Source organism: Schistocerca serialis, chromosome 3 (assembly GCF_023864345.2).
Source record: "Schistocerca serialis cubense isolate TAMUIC-IGC-003099 chromosome 3, iqSchSeri2.2, whole genome shotgun sequence".
Taxonomy (NCBI): domain Eukaryota; kingdom Metazoa; phylum Arthropoda; class Insecta; order Orthoptera; family Acrididae; genus Schistocerca; species Schistocerca serialis.
In genome coordinates this window covers 863,697,331-863,722,311 of record NC_064640.1, presented here as the reverse complement: position 1 = coordinate 863,722,311, position 24,981 = coordinate 863,697,331, and the positions used below count along the sequence as shown (strand labels likewise).

Sequence of the window (24,981 nt, the reverse complement as noted above, 5' to 3'; positions counted from 1 at the left end):
TTGGCTCCTCCATGGCAAGCAACAGGACCTCTTGAACAATGTTGAGTCGATACATGGAGGATAAAAAACGTATGCTACACTGGATGCACACCCAAAGAGACATGCTTCATCCAACCCTCCTGGACAGCTGCAACAATTTTCCAAGTTAGTGGGTCAGTGGCAATGGCAGTCATGACCTCTTGTGTTATCAGTGGAAAGTCCAACCAGTTTTGCTGCACGCTACACAATGTGCACCTAGCCCACAACATGTGTGGAATGGGTGTGAAGCAATTCTGCATTCTGGTTTATCAGTATCTGCATCTGCTCCTCCTCCTCCTCCTCCTCCTCCTCCTGCTGCTGCTGCTCCTTCTGCAGGTGCAACTGTTCCTGCCAATGTTGCAGATAGGCCAACTCCATGGTGGCCCAAAGTTAATGCTATGAAAAGGGAGAAAAATAGGGTCATCAGACATGTAAGACTATCTTTCATTGCCGCTTTAGTGTCCTCCCAGAATTGACAGTGCCACTGTCGACACAAGGTACTAACTGGGCGACGGTGGCTTGACAACAGCCAGGGAGCTGAAGACCATAAGAGAAAATAAAAACTCACCATGCAAGTCAAGCTACAGGAAGCAAAAAAGTCTGAAACTGCATAGAGACAATAACAGGAATAAATATAGCACACAGATGGTCGACAACTGGGCACACAATAACAATGCACAGCACAAAGTGCAAACCAAGGTCCATGGTGGTTGAACTCGGCATTAGAACTGCCTCGCCTGGCTTAGTGCCACCAGCAGGTAAAAATGCCTCTGTCAGTGGGTCAGCCCATACCACATGCCATGTGGTAGTTATCCACACTATTCTACCAAGCCAGCTCTCATCGTCATCTGCTTCGCACACACACATCATCTGCTTTGCGCGCACACACACACACACACACACACACACACACACACACACACACACACACACACACACACACACACACAATATAACTTGAATGTAATCCCATTCACAATAGAAATGTAGTATTAGCAGAAACGGCAGAAGTTTTGTGGAGGCCCACTTTTGCCTTCAATTGAGTTCACCTTCCAGCTCATCGTGTACACATTCTACAATGTCACAATGGAACCATACAGGAATTTTATGCCTGAGGCACTTAAAAAAATCTACAGAATAACAATACTTTAACTATATCTATGTTTTAAAGAATCTGTGCTATACAGCTACTTATACATTGTTTACCAGAATATTGGGGAAATCAGTTCATTATTAATATAACTGAGTTTAATTCATAAAGATAGAGATAGTTTCTATTCACCAGACAGTAGTGGGCATACATTAATGTCATAGTTATTTTGTTGCAACTTTGTTACATTACATTACATGAGTCACATTCCATTTGTGCAGTAGAGTGAAATGACATTACAGTATTGTATTACAGTGCTAATTATAAGTATACATTAACGTAAAACAGTAAATTTAAGAGTGTCTGTGAAGGTACTCTTCAATGGGATTGATAGAGTTGCCCAGTTTATGGTTCTTTAACTAAGTTTTGAACTCCGCTACATTATGGTACATGATGTTTAATGTGTTCTGGTAGATTCTTTAATACATGTTCACACATGTTTCGAGCTCGTTTGTTTACTAATGTTAACCCCCTTAATGTCTTTGTAGAGGTTGTTTTTGGTTCTAGTGTTATATTCATACTTCTCTCTCTCTCTCTCTCTCTCTCTCTTTCTCTCTCTCTCTCTCTCTCTCTCTCTCAAAATGTATGTACTGTGAAGTAGTTGTCAGATACTCAGTTTTTTGAAGAGATCTCTGTAGAGTGTCCTGAATTAATAGCAGATATAATTCTTATAAAATGCTTTTGTATTCTAAAAATACTATCCCTGTAACTTGAATTTCCCCAGAAAATGATCCCGTAATTTATTAGTGAATGGACATTTGCAGAACAAACTAGTTTCTTTGTCTTTAAATCACCTATAACAGGAACCATTCATACTGCAAACAAAGCTAAACCAAAATGTTTCATTAATTTGAGGCAGTTGGTTTTCCATTTGATGTTATGATCTTAACACTTTGTACTGCATATATTTTATTATTTGAGATACATTTTTATAGGTTGTGAAGTTCTGTGAGAAGCTCTGAACAGTGTGTACTGAGTCTTGTCAAAATTCAGTGATAATCCATTTGCCTTAAACCATCCATTGATGTGTTTGAATATTTCATTAGCTGCCTTTTCAGTATGGGACTGGAATTGTCTTTTATTCCTACACTCAGTGCAGTGCTTGATTTGTAAAAATAGAGATTCTGGTACTATGGGATCCAGGGACCGTTTTGAAATTTAGACTTCTTAAAACGTTATTTTAATGCTTTTCTGAGTGTTTTAAAAGTGTTAATACAGCATTTGCTTTACATCACTTCAACCACAGTAAAAGTTCTGTTGTATCACATCTCAAAATCTGTAGTTCTGATTTTTTTTCATCAGAGGCAACTGGTATAGCATACTGCTGTGTACCATCACAAATCAGGCTATACCTCTACTTGTACTATCTGAAAAAAAAAAAAAAAAAAAAAAAAAAAAAAAAAAAAAAAAAAAAAAAGCAACAACTTGCATCTTTTGAAACTTCAAATGGAAGCTATTTATGGACATCAAAAATTACATAAGACCATAAATTAAACCTTTTGCTGCACTATGTCAGATTGCTTTAAATTCTGAGTGCCTATCATTATGTGATTCAGATTATTTTGTAATATTTAAACTTTTACTAAGTTGAGCAGAACAACATTTCATTATTTGACTATTGATTTCAAACATTTATATTTAAAAGGGTTTAGGGAATTGAAAACTTGTTAGATATAGTTGAATTTTGTCAAACTTCTTTGGGAGGCTTTTCTTAGGAACTGCAGGCTATCTGCTAAGGAAGCTGTCATGGTTAACATAATCAAAAGCCTAAGTCACAAAATATTCCCTGTTCCATATCACATAGCATCTTATGGTATTTCCTATCTCCTTGTTGTCAAATCATGTGAATAAGTTTCCAGTAGGGAAAGGCAACAGGAAATCTATAAGTTGTTATCAGTAAGGAGAAAAGTGTACCAAACTGAACAATGTTCCAGAATATCTGAAGAAAACAGCTTTTTTATATATATGGGACAGTAGAGCTGAAGCTTACCATACACGTTTTAAATACAGTTATCACATATTATTCAGATGCTTCTGGAGCATCATTCATCTCTGTACCATTAAACAATAAATATGAAACTTCCTTGATGCAATTTGGTATTGCTTTGAATGAAGTATTTGTCACTTGTCATGCAGTAACATGCCAATTGTCAGACTGAACTGTGTAATTATTTTGTTCACATAACTTTTTTAAAGGAGTCGTGTTATGTGTGTTTCATTTGGATGGGCAAAATAGAATATTCTGTCACCATAAAATACTTTGTTTTTGACATCTTATTGTTAAAGGAGCTCATCCAAAATTGATTAAGGTTTATAGTGAGTCTGCTTCTTCATTTTCCAATGAGCTGCCAAACTCAAAAGTGTTAATATGTCTCTTGAAGGTGACTGACTCTAAGGCTGTCACAAATCCATAACTGCAGATTAAACCATTGAGTTCCTCCTAAATATGAGTCTGTAGTATCGCACTGCTTAGTAACTGATTGAAGTAGTTCATTATTGCTAAAGGATTTGGGGGTGTCTGACTGCCCTATGGGGGATCCAGGTTCAATTCCTGGTACTGCCAGGGATTCTTTTCTTGGTGAGAGGACTGGTATGGGGCGCACTCAGCCTCATAAGGCTGACTGAGGAGCCACTCAATCGATTAGTAGTGATTTCAAGGTCAAAAAACCCAACAACAACTGGGAGAGTTGAATACATGTTCATTCTCTTAACCATTGTGCCACCTCACTCAGTGACAATCTGAAGGTTATTGTTGACAACAGTCATAAAATTACGATGTCAGAGAGTATTAAAGGCAAAATGAAAGCGTAAGGAAAGTACAGTATCAGTACAGGAAAGAAATAGGGTAGAAAAAGAGAATGAAGTAAGGTGAGGGTAAGGGAAGTGGAAGAGAGCAACTGAGGATGTGAATTGTAGAGTTCTGGGCTAGAGGAATAACAGGAACACAGAAAGTGTTAGTGCCGTATATTCCACATCGTCAGTTCAGCAAATCTATTTCTTGGGGGAAATATTCAAATCACTTAAGTATTGCAACAAGTGTTTGAAGTAGTCAGTGATGGTGTGTACAGCATGTTCTGGTCAAGTTTGACAGTTGCCAGAGTTTGGTGGTGACCATTCATGCATGTATACAGAACCAGCTACAGTGGGCCTGGGGAAGATGTTGAGGTTCTGGAAATCTAACTGTACTGAAATAATAAAAATAGTAAAACAACAGAAGATACACTGTTCATTTAAGAAATGTTGTACACACCACACCTATGGTTAACAAATTTGTGGAACTGTGTTCTATATGTACATACATACTCTGCATGCGACCATATGATGAATGGTGGAGGGTACTGTGTATCATTAATATATCATCCATTCCAGTTCCACTCAGAAATGGAGTGAGGGAAAAATGACCCCAGATTTTGCTTACCTCACCTTCATGGTCCTTATGCAAAATGTACATTGGCAGCAGTAGAATCATTCTGAAGTCATCTCCAGTTGCCTGTTCTGTTAGCTTTCTCAACAGTTTTTCAGAAAAAGAAGGTTTCCTTCCCTAAAGGGATTCCCATTTGAGTTCACAAAGCATCTCTGTAACACTCATGTGTTATTCGAATCTACTGGTAACATATCTAACAGCATACTTCCAAATTTCTTCAGTGTCTTCCTTTAATCTGGGCTGGTGAGGATCCCAAACATATGAGCAGCGCTAAAGAATGGGCTGCAAAAGTGTTCTGTATTCAGACTCCTCTTTAGATGAGCTACACTTTCCTGAAATCTCCCAACAAACCAATGTTGACAATTCACCTTCCCTACTATCATCTTTACATGCCCTTCCATTTCATACTTCTTTGCAACATTACGCCTAGACATTTAATTGATGTGGCTGTTAAGCATCACACCATGAATACTGTATTTGAACACTGCAGTATTGTTTTTTCTTCTCACCTACATTAACTTATATTTTTCAATATTTATAGCAAGCTATCATTCATCACCCCAAATAGAAGTTCTGTCCAAATCATCCCGTGTCCTACTACAGTCACTCAGTGATGATACTGTCAACAATTGATTGTGCCCCTCAGTGCTGTAGAAAATATAAAATTTTAGCATTTCTTCTTTCGGTTCAGTTGTAAATGATTTCTATATTTATTTGACTGTTATACTGGTGATTATGTTAGTTTGGTGCACTTGTTTGATGCACAAGCACATGCTAAAAGTAATGCCTCCAAATATTTTATATGAAAACTCTTAAATTTTTTTACATAAAACATACGTTATTAACATTCTATGTCTTTATTCTTCATGTCCACACATTTGCAGCCCTCTGCAGCTAGAGGGCTCTGAATTGTAGCATTTAACTTGGCGGTGTGTAACATAACTACATCAGTGCATGAGAAACTGTGTGCTGTAATTGAGTTTCAGATTCCAAGTCCACTCTTGGAGCACCGTCACCTTCTGCTTGTTAATACCAGAACAAACACGAGTCCTGTGAAATCTGCAATAATCTGACTCCTTGGGTTCACTGTCATATATCATCCTCCATACAGTCCCTACTTGGCCCAACCAAATATTCATCTTTTTTCAAAACTCAAAGAAGACCTTGGTGGACTTTTCTTTCACAGTGATGAAGTGGTACAAGCAGAGGTGAGGTTGTGGCTCCACTAACAAAGTCAAACATTCAGAAATGTGTTCATCACTAGGGTGCCTATGATGAGAAATAAACATGTTGACATGAAGAATAAAGATGTAGATTGTGAATAACGTTTGTGTCATTTAAAAAGCTTTAAGAGGTTTCACATAAGAAATTCAGAGGCATTACATTTCAGCACACTCTTGTAGGTTCTTGCTTTGACCTCCTCTATGAAAATCACTCCTATTTGTAGTCTAAGGAAGTTCAAAGTATACATGTGATAAATTTAATATTGTAACAAACAAAGTCATCAGTTCATAGACTGTCTATATTTTTGTACTCATTGTTTATGTGCTTCAGTTTATTTCTGAGTTTTCAGATGAGAATAAATGACATTAGACTTAATTAGATTTTGTCATGAAAGGTAATTTCTTTTTACTCTATGCAGTTCCACCTCAATTTGAAGTAAGATCTGCTCAAGCAAGTATACGAAAAGGTGCCTCCCAGATACTGCAATGTGAAGCCAGAGGTGACACCCCTATGACTATTGAGTGGCTACGGGAAGGAATTAGGCTGCCAGCTCATTTAAATCCAAGGTGAAAAATTAGTAGTTATAATATAGCACTGAACTAGATTTAGGACATAACTATAAGTTCTTATTGTAATGAAATGTGCATATACAGGCGCTAGACAAAAATATGAAGAGTCCAGGTGAAAAACCTGGTAAGTCACAATTCTCATTTTTTTCAGGGGACAAAATTTAAAGTTTCAAGACTCATAAAATTTTAGTTTTGCAAGTTATATTCTTTATTTTTGTTTTAGGTCATAACATGTGTACCAGAGGAACAGTACTGCTGAAGTTATACATATCTGATTAAAGTTTAACTATAAAATGCATTTTTATCATGAATACAGCTCATACAGAGGAAAAATATGAGAAGTCCATAACATATTCCATATAGCTACAAGATTACAAGGACTTTACACTTATTTAAATTCTAATTATAACAAATTATCTAATGTAATCTACTAACAATACATTGTGAAATATTCCGTTCTTTTTCAATGGTTGGGACTAACGCCGCAAATGATCGAAATACGCTTGCACTTCACTATGGCAAAATCTTTTCAAGTCCTGTACTTCTCAGTAGGTATTTTAAGATTGCCTGTAAAGTAATCAGAACACTTAAATTCAAATAGTTATATGCCTAATACTAAAAAACTTACTTTAATGAATAAAAAAACTTCAAGACATACTGTTGTAAAGGAATTACTGTGCCTTCATATCAAGCAGACAGGAGATTGAATTCACCTTCTCTCAAGTTGTTAACTCACCTTTTATTTGCTGTAAGAAGTAACAAAACTTGCTCAAATGCTCCATTGTAGCTGCTTCTAAACTGAAGCAATGCTGCATTACGTGGTGTGACTTCCAGTTCCTTTATTGGCTGGATTGGACAGGGAGTTTCTTCATGTACTTTGAGATATCCAGATGTGCTGTCCATCCTTTGATTATATCTGACTCCTTCTCAACATCAATGACAACAAATGGTGAAGGGTGTTCCTAAACCTCTGAACAATAATAGAAATAAGCCTCTCATAACTCCACACATAACAAGGCAAAAGAATCATATAGAAGGTACAACATAAGTGATACACAGAACAACTGATATGGGCAGTAAAAACTAAAGAACATAGCGAGAGTGAGTCAGCGCTGCTTCACTCATATATAGGTACAAGCCACCAGTAGATAGCAAGGAAGAAATTGTGCTGCGTGCACACTTCCTACAGGCGGATTCTAGGGCCAGCCTGCACTGTTACAGTTAGCGGTTGCTTTAAGGCCACGCGCATGGTGACACTAATATATTGCTAATAAATGTGTTCTGTCCTTTTTCAAGCTACTTCAAAAAGATAGCTCAGAGGCTACAACATTTGAGCTTATTTGTAAATTCTTATCAATATGACATCTACTATAAGCTCACTAGGATCTTGCTAACACAGATGTCCTGTCACATTTACCAATTTTGTCAGTTGGATAAGCACCTGCAAGACACTATAGACAGTTTTTCAATAAATACACAGTCTGTGACACCTGCACCAGCAGCCTGCTATTGCAGGTCATCATCAAACATGACCAGAAGGATTGGTCAGGAAGAGCACCAAAACATACTCGGTTATGGACATTTTTAAGACAACAGAACCAGCTCTCAGCAGTGGGTGGAGTCATTCTCCTCAGCATCAGTTGTGATCAACTCAGTGTAGTCATTCCCAAAGACCTGATACCCCAGGTTCTCATGTTGCTGCACAGAAGTCACAGGGGAATTACCTCGATCAAAAACCTTGCCTGACAACATGTGGACTGACAAGGCATAACAGCAGAAAGCAAACTGCTAGTCCACAGCTGCACCATGTGCACAGAAAATCAACCTGTACCATGAGCCATATTCTCACTATGATCAGCCCTACAGAACTGTGGGAATGACTTGATTTAGATTTCACTAACACTTTTCTGAGATCCATGTGGTTGGTGAGGATAGATTAATCATCCAGTTTTACCTATACACCTATCTTATTAATGTGCATTCTACCATCACTGAGGACTTTACAGAAGAAATGGCATTCAGCACGTCATGTTTCCACCTTTCTGCTACAAAAAAAAAAAAAAAAAAAAAAAAAAAAAAATTCGTCAGGACAGAGTGAAAGATCCAGACATTCAAGCAGGAGATGATCAAGGCAATGTATGAGTCATCTATTGAATTAGCCTTAATGCTGCAAATTATTTGAAGAAGAAGTAAAGTACGTAGGGCATATGGTGAATGCATTCAGCATTGTGCCTACAGAGTAGCATCTTGCCATATTTTACACCCTTCCCCAGTCTATTAACTTCATGAAACTGTGTGTGTACCAATCCAGTGAATACAAGAAGTATTTCACAGGCATTAATGCAAGATGCTGCTCCATCATCTGCATCTGGAATTAAAGCAATTCCACTCTATTTCCACTACCTGTTTTACTGTGGCACTCTGGTTTGAATATGAGTTTTTGGAAATACCATTCCTTCAATGTTTGCACTCCAGAAGCCTCCCGCAGCACCAGATATTCATAGCTGCGACCCATGATGGCATTCATCTATGGCAACAAAATCAATTGTGGCTGAAGTTGTCAAATATGCCACTGCCCCTGCCATACCAACAGGCGAACATATTTATATCACAGGACCATAGGTCATTTCTGAGGTAACTGCCCCCACTGATAGTGTAGGTGCCAGTTGGTACAGCATCACTAAACTCACCAACCACCACTTAGTCTAGATAGTGGGGAGAGCAGACATTTGCACCTCAGATAGCACTTCAGGCAAGGATAAACACTCAACTGATGCAATTGCCACTTAGCCTAAAGCCTCAATGGAAAAGGGGATCGTACATTCTCTGGGGTGCTTTGAGGACACTGTGTCAAGCACAAGGACCAAAGTGGGGGCCTCTCCGTCTACAGCCACACCTAATATCCATAACACAGAGATGCTTTCCCAAGAGTACAATGATGTTAATGCTACCAATGGAGCAGCTGATGCCTTGCTGCCAGATAACCTTATTCCATCACATCAGCCAGAACCGTAGCAGTCACATACCCTGTGTTCCAAACCCAAGGGTTAGGGATCTGGTATGAGCAGCATCCAAGGTTCGAGATGCTTATGCTGCAAGAGTCATTCTCACCCCAGGGGCAGCGCAGTGAGGTGAGTACCTCGGATGCCAATCATGTGGCAGAGCCCCTCCTCCACCTCAACCCAAAAATCGCTCACCACAAAGTAGCATTTGCAGTTAGTTGTGCTTAATGTGAAACTACTGTTCTCAGCATCCCCTCAGAGTGTTATCTTCTTTGATAACCTGCAAATAAATCAGAGACTATTCACAGAATACTTACTGTGGACTTGGGCTCAAGTGCATTGTTTTCATTAAATACTTGTGTCTTGCCACAGACCACTACATGGTGTAGGATAGTGATATTAATCATTTGTTAACAGGCAGTATTAATCACATTTCTGTAGGTGAATTGGAAATGTGGCTTGGGAGAAAATTAATTCCCTTGCCATGCACATATGTACTGACCTGTTAATTACTTTTGTCCATTCCAGTAAATGGATTCCGACAAAACTTTATCCAATGCTTTCAAATCATAATAGGTCCCCATTCAGTTCTTAAGTTGATAATTTTAATGGGTGCTGAGATATATGTCTTTACTTAAGATTCAAAATTTTCATTCTTGCATGAAGAATAGCTTCTTTGTAAACTAATATGACATTGTATACTTATGGTGAAAGTGAGATAGCTAAACAATTTATTGTCAGTTATTCATAAAACAGCTTATAACAACAAACTACATCATATGCTATTGCAAATATTTTGGAACATTTAAAGTTAGTTTTGTTAATAATAAACATTTGTTATTTTGTCAGAATGGATGTTGAAGTTAATGAATAGTGTACATGAAGAATGAATCTTTAAATTGTAGATAATTGAATATGTATGAGAGAGTGCCTTACGTTATGTAATTAGATAGTAGATTACACTATTTCTATGAAAGGCCTTTTGTAATACAGTTGATATTTATATCTAGGAAGTAACATCTTTACTTTAGCTCTTCAGAAACATAAAGATATTGCTGTTTAAAGTTTTTATAACTTTCTTAGAGGGCATAGTTTGGCAGAAAGTTAAAATTAATTGTAAGCTTATCAGTGGTTAAGCAGGAGAAGTACATAGGTATGCAAGGGTAGCAACAACACTTATTGGCTGTAGTTTGTCTCAACCAATGAGGAAAGAGTGTGGTCCCATGTTCTGTATACAGCAGGTTTATTGCCTGGACTAATTCTTCAGGAGTAGAAATCTAGCTTTCATGCAGGGAGACTGTGTCCCCCATTGCTCTGAAAATTATAGAAAGTGCTCAGTCATGTAGCTAAACGAAGAACAGTATGACTGCAGATGGTATAAAGTGGGCATAATCATGAATATCCAGTTCAGATGTTTTTACTGGGGGATTTTATTTACTAAACTGAAAATTGCAGTTCTTCCCACTAGTTGTAACACCAAGTGGCATATTGCACAGCCTATGCTTGGGGTGAACTGCTCATTGTGAAGTAAGGAACTATGTCATATTTTGATGACCAAAAGATTTAGCATTGAATACCATGTAACCAGCTGTAACTGTGAACAGACTGATTTTTTCAAACTTCTGCCAGTAGGTCATTGGTTTAATATGGATGCTGGCTGTTAGAGGGAGTGTATAGTTTGGGTGAACTGAATAGTAAAAGAAAAATTAATAAACATTAACATTTGCACCAAGAACTGTTTATCAGAAATGTATTTATTGTTTAGCATGGGCTTGGTGGCCATGTTTGTGAATTTTCAGTATGTAAGCACAGCTCAGTTATATTTTTTATCACCTTAGATCAGAGAGATGATTTGTGGAACTTAGCAAGCTTTCTGTGTATTAGTCAACAAATGTGAGACTAGTGTGTACAGTAACAGTATTCCACTTGATCTTGATGGCTCCAATGTGATGGAGCCCAAGTGTACTTTGCACATGTTTGTCATGAATATCCATTGATGTTCCTTGAAAAAGTGAATTGGAGGGTGAGATGCTGTTTTGTGGCCGGCTCTTTCACCTAACCTGACCGTACCTGATTTCTTCATGTGGGGTCATGTGAAAAGTCTTGTATATAATATGCTTGCCTAAACTGTAGAGGAGCTGCAAGCATTCTCACTGCCTGTGACATACTTTGAACAACACTGATGTTGTTCAGCTGAGTGTGACAGAATTTTGATGATGTGGAAAAAATGTTGTGAATGTAGCATGTAGTGCAAGTTGATAAATAAAAGTATTACAAAATAATTTTATTGGGATTTTTATGATCATCACCAGGCCAATGGTAAATTTAAAATGTTCTCATTTTCAGTTAGAGCTTTTGACTCAGTTGTTCCCCATTTCCCCATCACAAACTGATAGACTTTCTCTTATCTAGTATTCCTAAAAGATTATATCATCATCACAGGAACACCCTATATAAGTTTCATGTGGTAATGTTATCTGTTTGCACACTGAAAAAGTGGCATACCAATCACAACACTTTGGCACATAAGATTTGGTACACGTCATTCCTAAGAGCAGTACCTGTTATATCTTGCCTTGCACTTTGTTAGAAAAATAGAACAGTAAAACGTTTTAAATTGTTATGAATGTGCTTCAGTTCAATTTTTATCATAGCTTTAAAATTTTCTTTGCTGAGCAGATATCAGTGGGGTTAAATCAAGGAAGATACAGTGATATGATATGATATGATATCAGTTCACACTGTTGAAATGAGGTGAACTAATGATGTAACGAATATGTAGTGACAATTTGAAATTTTGTGCCAGACTGGGAATCTAATCTGGATTTTCCTGCATATTGCAAGCAATATTGACTCAAAGTTTCATTGTTACTGATATTTCCACTTTTGATTTCCAAACACTAGAGGTTCTTTTATGGTACATTCCTTACATTGCAGGTTCAGCATAGCTGTATGACAAGATTCCACTGATTTTGATCAGCACACACTCCACTGCAGAGTGAAAATCTCATTCTGGAAACATTCCACTGATTTTCATTCCCATCACTCGAATCATTTCATTTCAGTATATTTACTTCATTTAATACTTTTTCCTCATGGCAGGATTAGCCATGGTCCTCCACCAACTCCATTCCCCCAGTGGTGTATTCCTACATACGCTGAGCAGTGTTCAAAGATCATTGGCAGAAATATCAATACCAGTGAAAGTTTGAGTCAGACCTGGAAGTGACTACTTATGATAAGCAGGAAATCCATGTTGCTTGTTGTAAGCAGGAAATCCATATTGGAGTTCCAGTCTGGCTCAAACATCAAATTATCACTACATATTCATTACTTGCATATAAGAGTCAAAACTTGAGGATCTTTGTAGCGTCAATATATAAGCTACCAATATTCGTTGCTTCAAGACTAGTACTTGAAATTGTTTTTACTCAAAGTGAAATTGAATTGTTTAAACTTACTACCTACAAACATTGATTATTTTGTAATATCTTACAATACATGTCTTTTACTGTTGACAGTTGTCCATGTTTCAGATTTCTAGTCAGTGTTAGTGCACTGGTTTTTCTTATTCATGACTTATCTTTTACTGGACCTAGCATTCATATAGAATATTTCTGCAGGTATGAAGTGAAGGAAAGTGTGGTGAAAGGAGGGTTTCTATCTGAACTTCACATCTCAAGTACAGATAAAGGCGACAGTGGAATATTTATCTGTATTGCTCAGAATAAATATGGAAGGGCTGAGCGCACAGTTCACCTTCAAGTACAGGGTGAGATTTAATTTTTTTTTTTTTTTTTTTTTTTTTTTTTTTTTTTTTTTTTTTTTTTAAATCTTTAGTGTTAACATTAATGTGGGTCTATTATTAAAGTTTTAAGTCAAACAGCTGCAGAACATATTACCTAATGTTAATTGGTATATATTTTAAATATTAATAAGAAATTGTTGTAGTAATTCATTCATAGGTATATGTAACACATATATGTGTTAATATGTATGCCACAATGGGAAATAGCTCACTCCTCACCTCTACTGCTAGCAAATTTCATATTAGCTGACTGTTAGGAGGTAGGCACTTTGGGTATGGAAGGAGAGAAAACAATTTTAATTCATTGGCAAACAAATGGTTCATTTACTGGAATGAAATTTACCTACTACAGGGAGTTTAACAACAAATTAACATACTAGTATGCTGAAAGCAATATTTCAAGGGGAGATAACACAAATATACAGAGTTGGACAAATGTACGTGATCATCTAGCTATTGTGTCTGGGCCAGATACCTCTCCCCACTAACAAAGCTGAAATGGGCATTCATAAAGAGTTCACTCTCTCAGGATAGGCAAATATAATCCATATGTTACATGAGACAGCTACATACAATTTATATCCATACACAGAGAACATGAAGTAAAAGATTTTGATCCCAGCATTATTAGGTGGAGGTCACATTTACATAGAATTTACATCTCTAAAAAGAAAATGAGGTACAATAATCATCCCTAAACATATAAAGGGGTGCAGAGTTTCCATGCTACAGGGGTGTACACATTAAATGTATATATACATAAGAAATCTATAGGACCCTCACTTGAGTCTACACTTTCAGGTGAAGGTGAGCGGTAATAATGGAATAGATATGTAATGGATGCAACTATCAGTTCAAACAATGGAAAATCCAGGATGGAATGTAACAATATGATGAAAAGGATAGTTGCTACGCACCATATAGTGAAAATGCAAAGTCACAAAAAGGCATAACAAAAAGACTGTCACACAATTGCTTTTGGCCAACAAGCCCTTTGTCAAAGTTAGACAACATACACACAAGCACTCACAGAAATGCAGTGCACACACACATGGCCACAGTCTCTGGCATCTGGAGCCAGACTGCGAGTAGCAGGACATTATGGGGGACGCAGGGTTTAAGTAAGGAGGAGGCTGAGGCGGGGAGGGGGAGGAGTAGCAAGGAAGCAGTGGGGGACGGTGAAGTGCTGCTGGGAGCATGCAGGGATGAGGTGGAGAGTGGGGCAGCTAGGTGCAGTCGGGAGGTTAGGTGGAGAGTGGGGGATAGGGAGCAGGGTTAGCAGAAAAAGAAAGAAGTAAAAAGACTGGGTGTGTTGGTAGAGTAGTGCTGTAGTGCTGGATGGGAACAGGGAAGGGGCTAGATGGGTAAGGACAATGACTAATGAAGGTTGAGACCAGGATGGTTACGGGAACATAGGATATATTGCTGGGAGTGTTCCCACCTGCACAATTCGTAAAAGCTGGTGGGAGTGGGAAGGATCCACATGGCACAGCTTGTGAAGCTGCCATTGAAATGAAGGACGTTGTGTTGGGTGGCGTGCTCAGCAACAGGGTATTGCAGTTGTTTCTTGGCCACAATTTGTTGGTGGCCATTCATGCTGACAGACAGCTTGTTAGCTGTCATGTCCACATAGATTGCACCACAGTGGTTGCAGCTTAGCTTGTAGATCACATGACTGGTTTCACAGATAACCCTGCCTTTCATGGGATAGGTGATGTTTGTGACAGGACTGGAGTAGGTGGTTGTGGGAGGATGTATGGCACAGGTCTTGCATCTAGTTCTATTACAGGTATGTGAGCCATGAGGCAAGGGGTTGGGAGCAGGAGTTGTGTAGGAATGGACAAGAATATTGGATAGATTCGGTGGGCAGTGGAATACCACTGTGGGAGGAGTAGGAAGGACAGTGGACAGGACATTTCTCTTTTCAGGCCATGATGAGAGATAGTCAAAGCCCTGGCAGAAAATATAATTCAGTTGCTCCAGTCCCGGGTGGTAGTGAGTCACGAGGGGAATGCTCCTCTGTGGCTGGATTTTTTTTTTTTTGGGGGGGGGGGGGGCTTTGGGAGGTGTTGGGTGACTGGAAAGATAAGACACAGGAGATCTGTTTTTGTACAAAGTTGGGGGGAGGGGGATTATGATCCATAAAGACCTCAGTGAGACCCTTGGTTTATTTTGAGAGAGATTGCTCCACTACAGATGTGATGGCCATGGGTGGCTAGGCTGTATGGATGGGAATTCTTGGTATGGAATTAGTGGCAGCTGTCAAAGTGGAGGTATTGCTGGTGGTTGGTTGGTTGGTTGGTTGGTTTGTTATGGACAGAGGTACTGATATAGCCTTCTGTGAGGTGGAGGTCAACATTGATGAAGATGACTTGATGGATTGAGAAGGACCAGGCAAAGCAAATGAGGGAGAAGATGTTGATATTCTAAAGGAATATGGATAGGGTATCCTCACCCTTGATCCAGATCATGAAGATGTCATTAATGAATCTAAACCAGGTGAGGGCTTTGGGATTCTACGTGTTTAGGAAAAATTCCTGTAGATGGCTCATGAATAGGTTGGCATAGGATGGTGCCATGTGGGTGCACACAGCTGTAAACCAGATTTGTTTGTAGGTAATGCCTTCAAAGGAGAAGTAATTGTGAGTGAGGATATAATTGGTAATGGTGACTAGGAAGGAGGTGGTTGATCTGGAATCCACTGGCATTGGGAAAGGTAGTGTTCAGTAGCAGTAAGGCCATGGACATTAGGGATGTTAGTGTAAAGAGAGGTGGCATCATTAGTGATGAGTAGGTCCCTGTGTGGTAAAGGGACAGGAACTGTGGAGAGTCAGTGGAGGAAATGGTTGGTATGTTTTGTGTAGGAAGGTTTTTTGTGGGTAATAGGCTGAAAGTATTGGTCTACGAGCTCAGAGATTCTCTCAGTGGGGGCACAGTAACCGACCACAGTGGGGTATCCTGGGTGATTGGGTTAATGGACTTTAGGAAGAATGTAGAAGGTAGGAGTGTGGAAAATGGTAGGGGTGAGGAGAGAGATGGGCTCTGGGGAGAGGCTCTGGGATGAGACTAAGGATTGAAGTAGAGGCTGGAGATTCTGCTAGATTTCTGGAATGGGGTCATTGTGTCAGGGTTTGTAGGTGGATGAATCTGACAGCTGGAGGAGTCCTTCAGCCAGGTAATCCTTGTGGTTCAGAACAACAGTTGTGGAACGTTTGTCAGCAGATAGGATTATAAGGCTGGAATCAGTTTTTAGGTGGTGGATTGCAGATCTTTCTGTGGATGTAAGGGTGGTTTGCATGTTGAGGGATTTGAGGAATGATGGTGAGGCAAGGTTTGAGGTTAAGAAATTCTGGAAAGTTAATAGAATGATTTGAGGACAGTGAAGGTGGATATGGTTTGATGGAAGAGTGAGCTTTGTCAATCAGGGTTCAACTTTGGTCTTTGTTTGAGTGTGATTGGTATGGGTGGTGTCAATAAAAGTGTTCCCACTGTAGGGACTGTGAGAAGAAGAGAAAGTCTTTAACAAGTCCTTCATGATTGAATTTGGGGGTGAGGCAAAAGGTGAGGCCCTTGGAAAGGACTGATACTTATGCAGGGCTAAGGCTATTGGAGGAAAGGTTCATGACTGTGTTTTGAGTCTGTTTAGGTTCTGGACTCTGTGTGGTGGTGGGAGGGAATGCCATACAGACTCACTGTTGTCTCTCTGGCTGCAGCACTGGTAGATAACAATGGCTATTTACTTAGTTATTTGAGATATTACATGGCTGCAAGCAATAGATTATCATGATATATTATACAGAAGAATGTGACACCAAAGAAAATGTGTCCTCTGGTGATGAGGGTAAAAGTATGTTTTGATACCCTGAAAGCAACTTGCTCAGGTTTGGATTTCTGTTGCAAAACTGGTAAAATGCTGGATTATTATATGTTTATCAGACTCATTTATGTTATCATATCCTATACTCCATTACAATTTGGTAGAAGAAAGGTGGAAGAAATCATTTACCAATATTTATTATGTTAGCAAAGTTTGACAATATATAATTTTTATCTCACATATTCCTGCTAATATGAACAAAATGTGCTTTTAGTGATTTATTTTATTGTATACACAGCATTGTGCTACTTTGATTTATTTTAATTTACTTATTTATAACTTCTGTCATAAAGTGATTTATCTTGTATTAGATGCTCCAGGTAAACCACAGGATGTGCGCGTGGTTGACACAACTAGTCGCTCAGTCAAGATTGCGTGGTTGGCTCCTAGTGATGATAGAAGTCCTGTTCTGAAGTACATAGCTCAGTATAAACCAAATACATGTAAGCCACTGAAATATTATATTAGTCTACATAAAATGATTTTTTCGTGTGCTTTTTTTATCTAGAGTAGTTAACATATAGGCAAGAATCGGCATGGAAAATTGTATGAAATCAGTTTTGCATAGTAAATATTATGTTTAGGTAAATTATTGCAGAAAACATCTTGAGCTTGCATTATCAGTCCATCATCATTGACACACAAGTTGCCAATGTGGTGTCAAATAAAAACGACAGATATGAGGCAGCCAAACAACCCCAGATGGGGTCTCCCAGCCTATAACACCATACAATCATTTCATTTTTTATTTCAAGAAAGGAGCAAACAGGTTCAGAGTAAACTTTTCTCTACTAGCATTAGACTAGCAAAAAGGAAGAATAATATTACTTTCATTATTTCTCAAAAAAGTTGGAATTTAGTTATATATATTAGCATCAAAATGAATAATATAAGCATGCTCTTGACACATACTCATTCATGTGTTGTAAGACATGCTGTAAAATCTCTTCCTACATAATTGAGTTAGATGTATGCATTTATGTTCTTAGTTGATTTCAAAAGGTGTATGCAGTTGAAAGCAGCTGCTGTTTAGTACCAGCATTTTCCTTTCACTGCCTTCTATTGGGCATAATAGTATTCTGCTTAGGTTAAGAGCATGTGTTTGATAGCAGATACTCTTCTTGGTGCAGACACTGTAGTTTCTTTGTCAGATCTTTTGTTGACAGTTATTGATACATGATGTGTTAAACAGATAAAAATATCAACTATTTGATTTCATGACATTTGGAGTACATTTAAAATATGTGTTAAATTACGAAATATTTTATCCAGCTTTTGAAAGTTAGGATTCTAGTGTGTTACAGAATGTTTGCCATATTTTCATGTTTAACTCCACAGCTTGATAGATGCTCCAGTGTATTGTACTTTCTCACATTTTTATCAGTTAAACTTACTTTTAAAGTCACTTTCACTATAATATAACATAATCCAATTTAGCATTTTATTTTTGTTCACAGCACCAGGTGACAACTGGCACAGTGTAGCAGCAGGTTCAGAACTGACAGCAGAGGTCAGTGGGCTCTTGCCAGCAACACTGTACCAATTCAGGGTAGTGGCAGAGAATGACCTGGGACTGGGAGAGCACAGTGAGCCTGTCTTGCTACAAACAGATGGAGAAGCACCTGCTGGAGAGCCTCAAGGGCTCTCAGTGACAGCTGTAGCCTCTGACCAGCTAAGAGTTGCCTGGTCACCTCCTCTGCAACACATGTGGAATGGAAACATTTTGGGCTACTACATTGGATACAGAGAACATAGGTGAAGTGTAGTGTGTGCTATTAGAATTGTAAATTTATTTATATGCAATAATATGTAACTTACACTAATATCATATAATAAATGAACCCTTGGCACAAAACCACCTCAGGCTGCCGTTATAAGATAAAATTAGATTTACAAAATAGTTTCAGCTGACTGACCACCTTCTAACAAATTTTCTACTGCCAACTGTAGTGCACCAGATGCTGAAAGCATTTTCATATGATAGTGATGAACATTCCCTGAACATTGATTCTGAATTCTGAAAATACACAGTGTTACTGAATTTCAACGCCTCTTATTAACCCAGCCTCTGACTAAAAAGTATCTGAATTTCACAATTGCCAGTTTTGTTCTTTGATTTCATACTGTGAACAATAGCAGCATGTATTATCCATGTAACTGTTGCTGTGCAGGTTATGTAGCTTCATACTCACAGATTCAGACATCAGTGAACAGCTTGTCCAAATTGTTTCAGTATCTTACACAAACATATGTAGCTACAGTGTGGACATATCTGCAATGTAGACCTGCAATTGTGCATAGAGATACCTGTGGAGATGTTGGATTTCATCTTTGTAGATAATCTTTCTCATTATTTCCACCTCTTGTCACAGTTGGTTGAGGGGTGTTGCTGGTAATGCAGATGGGACCAAATTCCATTCTGTCATATGTAACAAGCACTAATTGAGAGATGTATCTGATGAATCCATTGGATACAGTAAGAAGTGTGCCAATGGGAATTACCCTACTGGAAGATCACATCCCCCTGAAGTTCTAAAACAACAAAATAAATGGGTACATCCTCCAAATTTCAGTGTTCCAACAATAAAAGAACAGGAGTATACACTCATTGTAGGTACTATGTTACATCCATTCAACAAAAATTTACATAACAAGTTCAATGGGCAAAATGTTAGCCATTCCATTAAAAGAGTACACCGGTTTATATGGAGGACTGTAGTTGGTGTAAAACTATTACCAGGCTCCACCACTGACATATATCGTGGCAGTGAAGTTGTGTGTATGTGCCAATCAGTTGTACAAATCATTACAGTAAGATGGTCAGTGTGGATGTAAGACAGAATGGCAGGAAGAGCCATCATATTTGAACATGTCCATGACTGCATAATGAATGAAGAAGGGAGCCTGGAAGGAGAGTGGAGTTGGAGAGAGGTGTCTGCTCGAAGAGCAACAGGAGAAGGACCCTTTGTGGGAGCTGGAGGCAGACAGAGAAAGCTGTAGTTGCATCCATTTGAGGTGTCATGGTGAAGGTCTATGCAGTTGGCTACATTGGACAATGCAGGATCCTGCTGTGCAAAGTGACAAGACAAGGAGAGCTGACCACTGAGGAGAGTCATCAAAGTGCCTGGATGCTAGGGAGCATCTGTCATTTGTCCTGTCACATGATGTACATATACCTTATGGAAGCATCCATAATAACCATCCAATTTGTATCCTGAAGGGGCTCACTGAAGTGGAAGAGGAGCTGATACCCTGGTGCCAGCGGCTTATGTCCAGGTGGGGAAGGAGATGGTGGGGCACCACCATCAGCCACCTCTGAGATCTGGATGTGGGCACTTGAATTGTGGACACAGAAATTCAGACACTGGAAAAGATCAAGGCCCAAAATATTAAGTGACATAAGTGAGTGAATGACAAGAAACTGTGCTATCAAGCTGACTGAACTCTAATGTGTGTGAATATGACAACTACCACAAAGTGCCACTTCATGGTTATCATAGTTCTTGAGAGTGCCACAAGAAAACAGTTGTGGGGAAGTGATTAAAGCCTAAGCATCTACGTTATAAATAGACTTGAAAGACACAACATCTATTTGAAATTTAACAATATGTCCATCAATGTTCAAATCTGTGAACAGTGCATTGCCAAAATATTTGAGAACAGGAGAACAAATAGTTTTACCGTCAGCCACAGTATGTGTAAGAGAATATATAGCAGAACAAACACTGAGAGTGGTATCACCATTAGAACTCCATAACTGAATACGATACACCTTATTTTCAAGGTCATCAGTATAAGAACCAGTTTCCCAAGCCTGAGGGGCTGAGTCACATAGAAACATCAGGTTGCCTGTAACACTGGAAGGATTGGTGGGGCACAGCTTTTGTGAACATGCTTCAGCTTTGTTATCCTGTTTGTAGCAAAATAGGCATCAAAAATGATAAGACAGCCTGTCATTGTGGATGACGCACTGGATGCAAGATTTGATGGGCAGTGACAGATCACCAGAAGGAGGCGAGTCCTGGTTCTGTGGCATCGCCTAAGGTAATGGTGGTGAGTGACCAGCCGATGAAGTGGAACCTGGGTCCCAAGGTGTAGCGTGATGTCTAGATGGTGGACAACCAGCAGAAGGTGGTGGGGGGGGGGCATCCTGAGATATGGTCCAAAGTCTCGGTGTCTGGCTTTGATGACCCAACCAATGACTGTCAGCTATGGAAGATTGCTGGAAACTCATGCGAAACATGTCAGATCATCACATGAAAATGCCTGTGCGGAGTTTTGAGCTTGTGCAAATGCATGCACCACTGATAACCATCCATTTAATGAGTAGTTGCTCAGGCTGAGGAGGTCATTCTAGAGCCCTGAGTCCAGAGCGTGAACAAGCAGCATGTCTTTGACCGTTGAATCTGCATAAGGCAGGGCACAGTTTGTATTTCCATGTGTAAACTGACAGTTGTGGGCTAAGTCTTGCAAGGAGGAAATTCTTTCAGTATATGATTGTCCAGATTGTGTAAAAGTATGTTTATAAGTGGCATGCTACCACCACAGGAAGGTTATCCTGAAAATGTGTACCTAGTTTATGCATTACATCTGTATAAAGCAATTCATTTGGTTGCTTATCTGGAAAAAGTTCCTTTACAGGTTCAGACACAGGAGAACCAATGGTGGACAAGAAAAATGCATACTTTGTTACATCATCATAAGGTCCATAAATAGTGAAATGTTATTCCAAGTGGGCCACACAGCAGATCTACTGGTGCCCTGCCAGGTCAAGTGCTTGGGGTGGATGCTGAATGCAGGGCTACCTTTGAAAACAACCATGAAGTCTAACAACTTAGTTGCAACTACTGTATGCCATTCTATGTGCGCATGATCACAAACAAGCTGTCTGTCCACATGAATGGCCACCACCAAGCTGTGGCCAAGAGAGCTGGAACATCCACTTGCCAGGCATGATGCACAACATGATGTGCTGGACTTCCAAAACTGCTTCACAGGCTGTGCCATCTGTATTCTTGCTACTGACAATAGTGTCCCTGCAATGTGTAGGTGGGAACTCCCTGTGCAACATATCCTTTACTGCCATAATCCTTCTGGCATCAAACTTTGCTGGTCCCTGTTCTCCACCTGCTTCTATCCTCTTTACTGCTCACACTTCAACCTCACGCATGTCTTCTACCCCCCCCCTCCCCCCCCCCCCCCGCCCCACCAGCACACGTGCATAGTCCTATTTCCTCCTCTCTGCTTCTCTCCCTCTCCCTCCCTCTGCTCCATAGCACAGCCTCCTGATATTATGCCCAGCAGAGTCTTGTCCCCATTGCATCCCGTCACACTTCCACAGCAGCGTTACAGCATCTTCCGTCAATCCTGCTGTGCTGTCCCTCCCCTTCCCTTCTCCACCTCATCCATTTTCAGTACCCCCACTACCCATCCCAGCTGAGATCACTGCTCACCCTAGTGGGGCCACGGCACCAGAGACAACAGTGGTCGTGTGTGCAAGAGCAAGTATGAAAGTGTGTGTGTATTGCTTCATCTGATGAAGGACTTTGTCCGACAGCTAAAAAACACCCAATTGCTTACTTTTATATGTGCTTGTCCTCTGCTGAATGGCTCCTCTATGTAATGAGTAGCAGTCTATTCTAATTCATATTGTTATTCCATCCCTGATTTTCCATTGTTTATTGCAAGTGGATCTTTTTCTAAATAATCTTTAACAATTTTAAAAGAATAGGAATATCTGTACTAAAAGAAAAATTACCTTCATTTCTTGTCACAAAAGATTCAGTGTGTGGTAAATGATTTGTAATTAAAAACTGATAGCACTTTTAACACAAAAGATGTAGAGTTTTACTTTTGTTATGAAATATGAAGTATGGTCATTAGAAACATGGATAATTTCAAAGACTAATAAATTCATTTTTAAATTAAATTTGAAGTATTTAGGAATCTATAAATGTGCAACATTTATTCATAAAAAAGGTGAAGTTGGGATCAATCCATAGTGCCTTACTAGGTATGGTCCTGTTAGAGGTGCTATGCCATTGCCTTCCTCTGATCATTGAACTGACTTTCCCCAGACAGGACGCGTGTGTGTGTGTGTGTGTGTGTGTGTGTGTGTGTGTGTGTGTGTGTGTGTGTGTGCGTGTGTGTGTGTGTGTGTGTGTGTCAAATCAGAGTTAACTTAAGCAATTTTTTTCACTCTTCTGTCCATTCCATCACTATACTTCCAGTTTCAAAAACATAACTTAATACTGATACTGATATTTACATGCAATAAAGACACTTATGAGCTCTTCACTTTTTTTGTCAATTTACTCTTGGTGTAGAAAACATTTCTGCATATGAAGTATGTTATGATCACTTTACATTTACATTATGTTGTAGTTCCTGATCATCAGGATTGCTTATTACTGTAATGAAATAACCAGAAGCAGATACTCACATCCAAGATATTAGTTCTCATACATACATAGACTATTGTAAAAATAACTCCAAATGGTTCTGTATAGCAGACAGAGTGAATGGTGGTTATTCCAAATAATATGGACTGTTGCTGCGGGAAACTTTATTGTGTTCACAACCATATATAGCTTAAAGTGATTCCATGGCACAAAACAGAGTGAGATGGCTCAGTTGTTAGGAGACTGCAGTCACATTCAGGAGGACCAAGGCTCAAATACTCATTTGGACATCCATATTTATGTTTCTTCTGGTTTCCTAAAATTTCTTAAGACAAATTACATGATTGTTATTTTGAAAAATACACAGTTTATGTGATTCCTCTTTCCTCTCCAATCTAAGCTTGTGCTACATCTGTAACGATTTCCTTATTAACAGGATGTTAAATACTAATTTTCCTCCTTTGTTTGTTTCACTGCACAAAGAGAGACAGTTTATAGTGTTTCATTTATTACTGGAATGCTCTGAAGACCCATTTCAATAACATGCTAAAAGTATTAAATATAATTTGATATACTTCTACTCAGTAACACTGGAATTATATCTTAGCATTTCAAAACTAATTTCGGATGTCAGTAAGAAGTCACTAGAAATTTAATATTTTTAGTTGCAGTCTACAGTAACTGTCAGAAGTAGCCAGGTACTGGACCTTTCAGTTACTGAATTTGCAGATTTTGAAGATTAATTTTCCATGGTAGATTTTAAAATGCACAGTAATGTTTTCATGACAGACTACAACATCTATATCTGGTGCATTTGTATTTCAGTTCAAGCAGACAGACAAGTTACACTTACACAACTGTCAGTGAAAAGGGATCTGGGCCATATAGCACAGTACTTAGTGGCCTTAAGAAGTACAGAAAATATGGTGTTGTTGTCCAAGCATTTAATGAAAAAGGCCCGGGTCCAATGTCACCAGAGATAATAGCACAGACTCTAGAAGATGGTGAGTAAACATAGTATTTTAACAATATTTCAAGACAGATATGGAAGCAAAGAATGTCACATTTCTGCAGTACTTTGGTTCCTTATTATTAATATGTTCATGAGCCTGACATTTTTTCAGTACCAAGTGCTGCTCCTCTGGACATTAAATGTGCAGCTAAAGGACCACAAGTAATATTCCTTACTTGGCAGCCACCACCCCTCTTCTCACAAAATGGGCTAATACAAGGATATAAAGTATATTATGAAAATATGAATGAATGGCCCCCAGGTAAGCTTAGCAAGAAAAAAATACCTTTGTTTTGGAAATGGTAGTCCAAGTTATTTATTAAACTCTATACTATTTCCTTCTCATGTGATTTTGTATTTATGCTATAAGCTAAGCGACCAAACATATGTTTAATGCCAAATTACACCTCACAGGAATTCAGGGCAAGATGCCTGTTATAAAATTTCTGCACTTCCTTTTCATCTTCAATTGAAAGCATAGCACTCTGTCAGTGCT

At 38.9% G+C, this 24,981-nt stretch overlaps 1 protein-coding gene across 1 annotated transcript in view; it reads left to right on the top strand.

The window, feature by feature from the left end:
• Positions 1 to 24,981, top strand: part of LOC126471275 (Down syndrome cell adhesion molecule-like protein Dscam2) — a 231,816-nt gene that overhangs the window by 76,992 nt on the left and 129,843 nt on the right. The window contains exons 8-13 of the mRNA XM_050099393.1: positions 6,235 to 6,382; positions 13,011 to 13,159; positions 17,384 to 17,515; positions 18,530 to 18,827; positions 24,299 to 24,477; positions 24,598 to 24,747. Of these exons, the coding sequence (XP_049955350.1) occupies positions 6,235 to 6,382; positions 13,011 to 13,159; positions 17,384 to 17,515; positions 18,530 to 18,827; positions 24,299 to 24,477; positions 24,598 to 24,747 (1,056 nt within the window). The remainder of the gene's footprint in view (positions 1 to 6,234; positions 6,383 to 13,010; positions 13,160 to 17,383; positions 17,516 to 18,529; positions 18,828 to 24,298; positions 24,478 to 24,597; positions 24,748 to 24,981) is intronic.